Genomic DNA, 12,203 nt, shown 5'->3' with positions numbered 1-12,203 from the left:
CTGATAATTTTTTATTTTTATTTTAATAGTAGTTAGATTAAGCGACCGCATGATAAGATGGTATTTTGTTTAAAATAAATCTTTTTTTTTCCCAACAGATAACAGCTACTATAACGATTAACTAATCGTATATTGGAATAATAAATTAATGCGGTGGTCAAAATGTCTAAAGAACGAAAATCCTATGCAACACGGTTGAACCTAAACCTTCTGTAAATACTAAATGATAAATTTATCAATAAACACTAGCGTATTATGTTTAATCTTCGTGTAGTTGACCTAACGCATAATAATGCTTGTGATGGTAGCTTTAAATTAAAATTACAGTTTCAATAGCTTGTAACAAAATCACGAAATAAGTTACATTTAAAATCAACTAAAATCCCTTATAAAATACAAATTTGATTTTAAAATTATACAAGATCGAGTAGGTAACCATTGCAAGTGGCCTACGCTGTGATGATTTTATTTGTAAAAACGGCTTTAGTTTACGATCTTTGTAATAGTTAGATGAGCTTTGGTATGGATCCAAGAGAAGTTAAGTTGGGCTAAGGGGCTTTGGATCACCGCCTTAGCCCTTATAAATGTTATATGGTATAGATTTCTTTATATGTATGATAAATAGTTCATAAGTCTTAAAACCTATTTATTTAAAATATAAATAAAATCGTGAATATGTTTATCAAATCTTATTTATAATATCATAATATATTACAATAATAATTTTATTTTTTCTAAAAAAAATATACACCGCCCCCTTCTTATTCCAGTGTATTATAGATCCACGCCTGACACTGTTGTAACATTTAAACTAATTAACACACAGCAGCATTTATATTTTTACTAAATTCGTTCTTATATTAAAATAACATATTCTATCTATCATGTTCAATAGTTATAAAACATTATAAATTATAAGGTTCTAATGTCATATTAATTAGTTTATTTAATATTTTCAAAGACATCATAGATTTGAATACAAATAATTATGAACACTTATGTTGTAATTAGGTATACACCATAATTAGTTACCTACCTAGTTGATTGCTCATTGATCGTCATCACAAATTATGTGTACATTTCAATTAAATGTGTATCACAGTGTATATATCACTATGGACCAGTACCTAAGTTCAAATAGAATATACAAAACGTGTAGACACGATAAGGTATCCATAACTATACCTAATATAATATTACGTAATAATGTTTAGAAATTTAATTTATGCACAATCGATTTATTAATGAGTTTCAATAATTAATTATTATAAACTACATTTTTTTTTTTAAAGTACATTTATAATATATTTATTAGCTGTAATCAGTGGATGGCAGATGGTCAGATTTAAGTGAGCCAATCTAAACAAAAAATAAATTTAATGAAATATTGTTTTATTATAAAACGCTTTAAAATGTAATTGTATTGTTCATGTTTTTAAAAAAAAATGTAGTTATTATTTCATTATAATAGGTACATAGCGCCAATATACCTAGGAATTTAATTTATATCATAAAACTATAATGAGTGTGATCTATTTAACACAAACACAAGACACTCATTATTTCAAAGACTGTTAATTATAAGTCATTCTAAAACAGCATTTTTAGAAAAAAATAACATTTTTATTATTTTTTATTGTTATTATTTTTATGCATATTCCAAATTATTAGAATATTATTTAGAGTATTTATGTAAAAATTTAATAAAAAATCAATTTTAAATAAGAAAAATAATTCGTTGTAAGAATATTTTAAAGTTTAGATGATTGGATGATGTAGTGGACGTTTTATACGGTACCTAAGCTGGTATAATTCAATCTGCTCATAACCTTAAATATCTACTTATAATTCATACAATACTTGTCCCAATTTCGATTTTAGATTCTGAGTTGAGTAATGAATACCTCGATTTTACTATATTGATTTTTTAAATTACTATTCTTTCTGTTACAAAATAATAGAACAATAAGAACAATTGATAGATTTAGAAATTAAGCAAAATGAAAGATGAAACAAACTGTAGAAACATACTAGTGGAATTACTACCATTAAAATGATATAAACTATTTTTTTCTCTGTCATCACCATGTGGAGCAATAAAAATGCTTCAATTTTCAAATTTGGAAGTCTTTGCTGGTAGAAAATTATGGTTAGTTGTTACTTTAGTTCAAATTAAAAATTCTCATTGCGCTACAAAATAACTGGAAAAAAACAAAAACAACTAGGAAAAACATTATTCGACAGTACTCTTTTATTATTATTTTTTTTTTTTTTTGTGTAACTCAAAAACGAATAATCAGAGATATACTTAAAATGTTCACTAAATATTTTTGGTTTTCTGTACATAATATTCAATAATATATATTGTTGTTTTTAACGACTTATTAAAGTTATCTAAATTTTTTTTCGAAGATATACAAAAACAGTTTTGAAATAACTGGTGTTTTACATTAAATAGATTACCCGTAGGTAACCTATTAAATTATAATATTATGTATAATACATAACAAACTGGTAATAGATCTAATAGCCGATCACACATCTTGTTGAGTCGGGTCCACACGATAGCAGTAAAACACGATAATTCATACATTTCTATACACTATAATGACCTTATTATTTTGCACATTAGTTAATACATTAAAATAAAACGCATATTTTTATGCATATAGTTTTTTTTTTCTACTACAGATTCGCGCCACAGAAAATCGGATGTATATAATATATAGATACAGTATATATTATACACGCTACTATTTGTTATATTATACGAATTGTAACCGAGTTTAAGAAAAATCGATTCAATATTATTAGTATTCAATTAAATTCTGAATAATATATACGTACTATTTTATCTCAATAAAATTAATCTTGATTGAAAATCACTAAATATTTATAAATAAACTATGAACACAACATTAGGATATAAATTATATATTTTGCTCGACATTTCTTTCACAGTTATTCAGGGTCACTTCACGTATTCTTTCTATGAACTTTGGTTGATTGTGAATATATTAGATAATTATTATGATTGTACATTGACTATTATATTATTAACGGTTACTACTTTTGAGCTATTTTAATAGTACTTAATAGTAACACTAGTATACAATATTACGATAATTAATTTATTATTATAATTTAATAACCGGTTGTGCTAAGAAATGAATTTATTTTATAATTATTTTAAAATAAATATTATTATTCAGACTTATAAACAAAATAAAACTACCACACCCTTTTCTTAATCATGAGTTATAACTTAAAAGCTTTACAATAAAGTTCGAAATATATTTATGATATTACATAAAAATTGAGACTCAAACAATAAATCAATGTTCATACTTTATAGTTATAATAACTTTGATTTTATACCATACTACAGCTCCACCTTTGTTGTATTTTAAAACTGTAGCATTTAATAAATAAAAATGTAAAAAACATCTAATAAAAGATAATAAATCGATACACCATATGAAATGGCTAATCAACAATATAATGTATACAGTATGTTCCTCAAAATGTAATGATTATTTTATAATTTTAAAACATTAAGTCCTCGAACAATAAGTGAATACTTTATACTTATACGTATATATATATTGTATATGATTCATGTTTACCATCACTTACGATTTAGTGACATTCAGAGATGTAAAGAAGTAATTTCAAGTATAAATACTTATAATATTCATGTATATCATTGTGTAAATATCTTTATCGAACTTTTAATAAAATAATTATTTCTACAAGTATGTAATTTCGATCATTCTAATTAGTATAAGATTGCTTGAGGAATCTCTTATTATTAATTATTCAAACATTCCGACTTTTAGAATAACTAAATCGATTTTTAATAAAAACTGGTATTTGTTAATATTTCAAATTGTTGAACCTCCAAATACATACTAACTAAATTAAATTCGATACCAGAAACGGCAAAAACAAATTTAAAATTTAAAATTTGTATTACTCGAAAAGTCTCAAACTGAACAATGAAAACACAAAAAAAACATAATTATAATGATGCTACATACTGACGTAATAAGTTCCAGATAGTTTATAAAATACTGATTTATGTATTTTTTAGTTTTATGCACAGAAAAGAGGTTAATTATAACAAATTAAAACATCAAAGTTTTTAGAATTAAACAAATTACTATATTTGATTACTAATCGTTAAAAGTCAATTGTATAATTTAAATAAAATGTGATTTTGATGTATTAATATACAATATTATAATATCTGTATTAATGAATTACATTTAACAACTCAAAAAGAAATTCTCCTCAAGTAACATGATTAAATCAGCTATATTTATACTATTATGATTTAATTTTAAATATAAATTAGTTAATTAAGTTATCAAATATTTATTTTAATCAACATTTTTTCGATATTATAAGAAAACAACTTTGGAAAAGGAATAAAAAAAACTTTAATCAGTTTATGATGATCAATATGATGAAAGAAATACTTTATCGTGCATATATACAATATATTATATAAAAATGTATTTTGCGTGTTTTTACAAATTAAATTTTAAAATTTTAAAAATTCATATTTTCTATAGTTTCGCTGTTTTTATCAACAAGTTTGACAAAAATTATTGCTCACAAAATTTATAAAAGCAATTTATAAGCAATCGCTAGCCGCATAGCTGGGAGCTCAACAATCGAGTAAAATAATTATTATTTTAAGTTAGGTACTTAACCTATTGTTAAGTCTCACCACTGGACTCGATAGATTCTTATATGGGTACTATGACAAGGTTAAGAAGAAACAATATAGTATCGTTCGCAAACTGCAATAAGCTATGCGTGGTACACTGACTTTAGTTTTTGGCAACGAAACAGCATCGTTTTAAGTATTTGCCACTTCGCGTTCAGTAGATATGTACATCAGTCACTGAGGGGGATGCAACTCCTCTTTCCCGGATATATCTGGAAAATATAAAAATGCTTTTAGTTTTCTGTGAACATTTTACATACCTACATCATGTATTAAAATTATAATTCGTACGAAGGTTGCTGCAAAAGTCTAACATGTTATATGCCCACATCAGCATACCACACGTATATAATAGTAGATACTAATCAATCCTCCCCCACACAAATAGTTATAAACCCGCCTCTGCCTCTGCTCCCACCTCACCAAAATCTTGGATATGCTACTGCAGAATGTTATGATTCACGTATATTGTTAACGGCAGAACACATTTTAACTGTGAATATTAATTGAATTAAAAATTATATTATTATATGAACCAACATTGTGGTATGTATAGAACACTCTGAAATAAATTGCTTCAAACCATAAACATGTGATACACGAAGTCCGGGGCATAGTCCCTCGACTAGCACTGGTCGAAATAGAACGTCATAAAGCATTACGGTGAAATTCGAAACTCTCAACACGTACGTGTATTAACCTAACGCATATTTTTGTTTGTGCTTATGTTTTTAAAACGAATGCCATAACCCATAATAGTAAGATATATTTGACATTTGTCTCCAACAAAATAACGTGTCCTTCAGCGTGGTTGAAAGATAATAATATTGTTACAAAATTCTATTATTATTATAAACGGATTGAGGGGCAGTTATAATAAAATCTACGTTCTACGTTCAGGCGTTCTATAACTGTCGATAATGAAGTGCTTGCACAATTTTATTCGACTGGTGTTACAGAGCATACAAGGAAATGACGAAAACAATTAAGTCATATTGGAATTTGGAATGTATATTATGTTACCGGAAAAGATGATAATTCAGGAATTGTCGTGATATTCTAATCATTGTCGACAATGACTGGAAAGGATAGGAAATGTTGAATATTTCATAGTTTTATCAACATTTCTGTATTGTATTAGGTGATTTTATAAATCCGAATCAAAACAAATGTCAACACCACTTTATCTGTGATCGATCTGATTATAAACATAGGTTCCTAACCTATAATAATATTATGGTAAACCCGATTTTATGTTATCGTTTTTATTGCTTGTAACAAGTAGTTGGAATTTATAATAAAATTGACAAATGAAAAATGATCGTACAATATAACTTACTGGTATCGTTATGTAAACATCTCACAAGTGACTGCACAGTACTGTTTGCGCACTGAAATAGTGAATAGAAGTGTAATAATTGTGTTTAATAATCTGTTTAAAAATGGATTTTAATGAAATAAGCATAAAAATTGACAACGCAAACTTACTATCAATTAAAATAAACAAAAATAGGTATAATATTTTTAGTTTAAGATTATGATTTATCCTAAATAAATAATAAGTATTATAATATTTTATTCTATTTTTTACTTGATTTTTAATGCTATCATCAATACCTTCTTTTATTAGGAATTTTCATCAATAAATGACTAGTTATTGACGTTAATTTCTTACTAAATCGGGAATTATCGTTAATCGTTATTGACTAGTCATTGTTAACATTGACAACATTTTATCTTTTCCAGTAACATATACATTTTTCAAAATCTTCTCTAAATACATACAATTCTTAAAAAGAATTAAGGTCAGCGGATCAATCCTATGAATATTCAAATACTGTTAAACAAAAAATATATATGAGGCGATGTTGAATTTGCATTATTTTGCCTGAAGTGGAGGTTAATAATTTTAAGTTGATAATTTTGTTTTTTATTTCATTTTAAATAATAGTTATTAGCTTATAGTTATTGACTTTGCAGCATGAACTTCTAAAAACTCAATATCGTTATAAATTTTTAATTTATAGTTTGTTTATTTTTAGTGTGAAAAAAAGATTTCTAAAAATATTTTTTAACGCGTTATACGTGATTTTTATCTCAAATTAAATATACAAATATACAATAAAAAATGCTCTATACAATTTCAAAGAATAATATTTCAATTATGAAGTTGAATACAAATTGTTTGTACTACATATACCTATCGTTGAACGAGAAAAATGAAATATTACTACATACTTTATCATGTTATAGAAGACATTGTTTAGCTCCACTGGTGCAGATATATTATTTTGTGTACAACAGATGAATCATATACTATAAATATAAGACTCAACGATACGCTGCACATTTATATATCTAATAAAATCGACGAATGCGTACACAAACTTAAACGACGATTGGGTTTAATTGAAACCCACATTTTATTTGTTTAGGTACAATATAATATAATATGATCATATCCTGTTTGATAATTTAGATTTATAGATAACACGTCTATTGTTAAATTCTTATGAAACTGAACACTTCGCCATTTCGAGATCATTGGCAGTCTCAACACCGTCGGCTACGGTCCACCGAATATTTCTCTTGCGGTTTCGAGTATCAAAATCATCATCGAACATGACAGACCATCTATGGTTGGGATTGTTCCTGCTAACTTTAGCCGCATACTATGCAGCCGGCGACACAAGTAAGTAAACCAACAAACCAGTCATTATAATATTGTGCTATGTTATAGATGAATGGAAAACTAAGAAAATATACCAAGTGCCCGGTGAATTATATCTACCGGAGTGATGTGATCTTGTTACGTATGGCCAATTAGCTGAGGCTTAGTGACACATTCTTACAAATATTCAATCCGGTTCTATGGCTGAGTCCGTGGAACGTGTCATTACTCATACCTAATACTTGACGAAAATGAAAGTTTTTAATACTTTCAAAACGATACTTGTTATCTATTGAATCCACGATTTCGATGGCGCAGTCTTATACCTCATCCGCCGGAAAAATGTCATTGTGAAATAATAATATTACATTGGAATTATTTTTATTTTAAATTACTTTATTTCATTTGTTCGGCGAAATCGGAACTGTATTTAATCCACCACAATAGATTATCATTAGATGTTTTAATAACTAATATCTTTAATAAGATAATAATATATGTAAATGGTAATTATCATGCATATCGTGATTAAAATGTTTTTAAGAGATTTAACACTACGATCCCTAAGTTCAATCGAACACCAAAAATTGAATTTATTATACTCACTGGCCTATTTTTTATAGCTTGAATAATATCTGTACGGACTACGGGGTAATAAAATATTATTGTAGTTGTAGTATACATAGTGCGACTTTAAAATTACGATAATATTTTGAACTTTTTGCGCATACTATACTTACATTATTAATGCAATAATTATCAACAGACAATTCAAAGCTACCAGATGAAAACATTACAGCTGGACATGAGTTGAGAAAACAACTGTTGAAAAATTACGACAAAGTAGTGGTGCCGGCTACAAATAAGAAACTCGTTCATATGAAAGTTAACACTGTATTCAACAGCGTGGAATTGGTTAAGTTCATATTATAGTGTATATAATTGAAACTTGCAAAACTTTACCTAACTAATACAGTCATGTTTTTGGTTGAATTTAACAGAGTTATGAAAATTCTCATATGATAATTTACGCCTGGTTAAAAATGGTAAGTATATATATCTACATCTTTCGTATGTAGTATATACGTTTAATTTGTATTATAACATTATTTTATAAAGCCATTGCTCTAAAGGCAAAATTATATTATGTTTGTCATCCCAAAACTTAAATATGTAATACTTGCTATTGGTGTACCTAAAGTAATTCACACTGCTATTTTGCAGGTGTGGAATGACGAACGACTGACATGGAACCCAACCGATTATGATAAAATCAATTACATAACAGTCGAACACCACGAAATTTGGCATCCGGACATAATGGCCTATAATAAGTATGTCCGCAAGTGTTCATTAAAAGTCGAGAGTCAGGTTTAACATCACTAGGTAACAATAATTTAAATGTGCATGTGCAATTTTTAGACGAGGGATAAATTTCGTTAGTGATGAATTTTAAAAATAATAAAATTATGAATTCTTGTGAAAAAAATATATTTTACATTTTTTTGTTCTAACGTTTTATACAAATGCCTCATTTGTTGGTTCCAGAACTACACGATGATAAACGATAAATAATGAAATGACACATAAAAGTGAAAAAGTAAAAAATGTGTAGATACTAGGTACTTACAAAAGTTTATCGAGCCAATCGCAACTTTTATAATTATTATCCATACCCATTTTACATAAATATGTGCATAAAATCATAAAATACAATATACCCATCAGCCATCAATAACCAATACTCATCTACACGGCGGTGGGATAAAACCGTAATTTTTAATTTACATAATTCTAGCATAGACTACAACACTATAGAAGACAGATATCCACTGAGTATGGTGAGAAGCACCGGAGAAGTAATGTGGGTACAACCCGTAAAGTTCAGGATACACTGCCAAGCCGACATGACCTATTGGCCGTTCGATACGCAAACCGGAGTTTTGAAAATCGGATCGTGGGTGCACAGCACGAACGTGATAAATCTGACAGACACTGCACACGAGGTCTTTGGCGCGATAATTATTTTCTGAATAGAAACCCGGGCGGCCGCTTGGCGACTTCTGCACAAAAACAAAACAAAAAATTCTAGTTTATTTTTTTTTTTGTTTTTTTAGATCGAAGTCATTAGTCCTCACTCGGAATGGCAAATATTACAAGTTTCTAGTGAGAAAATGACAAAAATCTATTCCTGCTGCCCGAACGAACCATACAATCATGTCGAATACAACATCACCATCAATCGGAAAATTAATCATTATCATTCGATTGTTTTCATACCGGCGTCATGTAAGTATATTTTTTTCTCACGATCGGTTTCAATTTCGTTGTGACAATAATAGTTTGGTATTGTTACTGAATGGATTATTGACAATATAAACAATATTATCCTATCACAATAACGGGCATATTGTATATTATCGCTTTTAATATTAATTTTGTTACCTCAAATATGATATAATTCATAATTAAGTAATCTAACCTTTACTAGTCGTTGATGATTTACGTTATTATTTATTTTTTCTTACAAACAGGTACAGCTCTGATGAATTTACTGGTGTTTTGGCTTTCACTAGATGACAGATGTAAATTGATAATTAGCCTATTCAACGCATTAATTGTTGTCGTCATTCTACAGGTTTTATACTCGAAAATACCTCTGATACTATCCACTGTCCCATTAATTAGTACGTATATCATATTATGACACATTTCGTTCGTAAATGATACCTAACATTCTTATTTGAACAAAAAATAATTTTAATTAATTTAAAAAATGGAAATACCTACGATTTTTCTAAGAGTAAAACTTGTCTATTATTTGTTTTTTACAGCTACATACTACACGTACAGTCTCGCACTAATAGTTTCGACGGCTATAATATCAGTGATGATAAAAAATATGGTAATAACACGGAAACCACTTTCGAAACCAATTTCAAGTATCATTCAATCCAGATTAATAGAATTCTTGACAATGAAGGTGAACGTAAAATAATTTTGTCAATAATTACTTTTAACACATAGTCTAGTCCATAATAATGTTTAACTATATACATAATATACGTGTGCGTGCGTGTGTGTGTGTGTGTGTGTGTGTGTGTGTGTGTGTGTGTGTGTGTGTGTGTGTGTGTGTGTGTGTGTGTGCGCGCGTATGCATGTGTATATTATATATTATACATTATTATAGATTGTGACTACTCGAATGTTAATGCAAACAAATTTTGTTGAATGTTTGTAGGAACCGTCGTCGAACAATCGAACTGAAAACGAAAGCAATGAAATAGATTTACAATACGTGGAGTTTGACAAAAGACAAGCATTTGCTAAAATAATTGATAAAATATGTTTTGTTATATTTTCAATTATTTATGCTATACTTCTATCACGCTTTGTGTTTTAGTTGGTGTAAATAATAATATTTTTTAAGTGTATTTAAAGTCATTGCAGCATGAGTATGGGCTTCTAAATATCAATTTAAACATATTTATCGTTTATATATTATTAATTATTATACAATCGTAAGATGGGATTAAATAACAATAACATTTCATTTTTAAAAATTATCCTCGTTACTCGCAAATTTCTGTTTCTCCAACTATTCTAGTAGTCTCGTATTACTTACCCAGATAATATATGTTATACTCATACGTACGTACTAATTCAATATTATTTTTAGAAGAATTATAATAATTATATTTTCTAATTAAATCACATTATGATTGTATTAACTAAAAACAATAAAACTTGAAAATAATTTATATTTTGCACTGATTGTACATCGATGTACACTATACGCTACACATAACTATAATAATAAGCATTTAATTAATATGTATATAATAAAAACCACCAAATAATTCTTAGTCATATACTTCAGTACTTTTTTACATTTAATTCCTCTCCCGACCATAAGACAATGAATTTTCTATGAATATTCTATTACCTATCACCTGAGTTATTCTTTTTCAAATATATTTATTCCATTACAGTATTTAATAACTTAACTTTCATAATTCTAAACTTACATAAAAAGATTTTAGGTAATTAATGCGTTTTGCAAAAATTTAATTTAACTGGTAACACCCTCCAAAAAACCGCATTTATATATTTTAAGATATTCTTGAAAGTAAAACGTATACAAAGATGACTGTATTTTTATAGGGGTTAAAATATTCAAAACAAATCATATGACATTTCCAATATATTTATCCCGTATAGTTATTACTTTATAGCTATGAATTATCTATTTGTATGTTAATATGCAATAAAAGGTAATAAAAAATTCAACAATAATATAAATTAAATTTAAATGTAAATTTTTATAATTTTAATATAGATAAATAAAACTAATTTTATAACTAATGTCTAATCAATATTTAAAATTATTACTTGTATAACTACATAACCATCACGAGCTACAGATTAAGAGTTAGATGTCATATTAAATGACACGTTTTTACAACGACCCGCTATCCCGTTAGTTTTTAAGTTAACTCTGTGTGGTCGTTAGTTACCACGTTTATAGTACAAAAACAAAAAAATTACAAATATTTTGTACTTACTGACTTCACTAATTGAATCATACTGATAATGTGGTTTTTATAAGTAGAAATATTATCTTCATCGTATGTTTTTTACATTTATTATTTTTTAAGTTATTTTCTTTTTGAATGCTACTGGTGTTAATTTGTGTTTATAAATGGGATATTTTATCTCAAATGGATACCAAACGTAGATGTAGTGCTGGAACAATCGACAGTATACGCCAACGTATATGTATAGTAATAGCAACGG

The 12,203-nt window shown here is 27.3% G+C and overlaps 1 protein-coding gene across 1 annotated transcript; it reads left to right on the top strand.

Annotated features, from left to right (window-relative positions):
• The first annotated feature begins 7,225 nt into the window (after nucleotides 1-7,225).
• On the top strand, nucleotides 7,226-11,167 carry LOC114123923 (acetylcholine receptor subunit alpha-like 1). The gene is made up of 9 exons (XM_027987062.2): nucleotides 7,226-7,427; nucleotides 8,173-8,321; nucleotides 8,408-8,452; nucleotides 8,631-8,740; nucleotides 9,205-9,412; nucleotides 9,524-9,695; nucleotides 9,941-10,093; nucleotides 10,241-10,389; nucleotides 10,648-11,167. The coding sequence occupies exons 1-9, from the start codon at nucleotides 7,358-7,360 to the stop codon at nucleotides 10,807-10,809; spliced, it is 1,218 nt and encodes a 405-aa protein (XP_027842863.1). The 5' UTR covers nucleotides 7,226-7,357; the 3' UTR covers nucleotides 10,810-11,167.
• Nucleotides 11,168-12,203: the final 1,036 nt, after the last annotated feature.

The sequence above is a fragment of the Aphis gossypii genome, chromosome 3 (assembly GCF_020184175.1).
Source record: "Aphis gossypii isolate Hap1 chromosome 3, ASM2018417v2, whole genome shotgun sequence".
Classification (NCBI taxonomy): Eukaryota; Metazoa; Arthropoda; class Insecta; order Hemiptera; family Aphididae; genus Aphis; species Aphis gossypii.
Note: the sequence above shows the minus strand (reverse complement) of the source record. Positions and strands in the feature narration are given on the sequence as shown.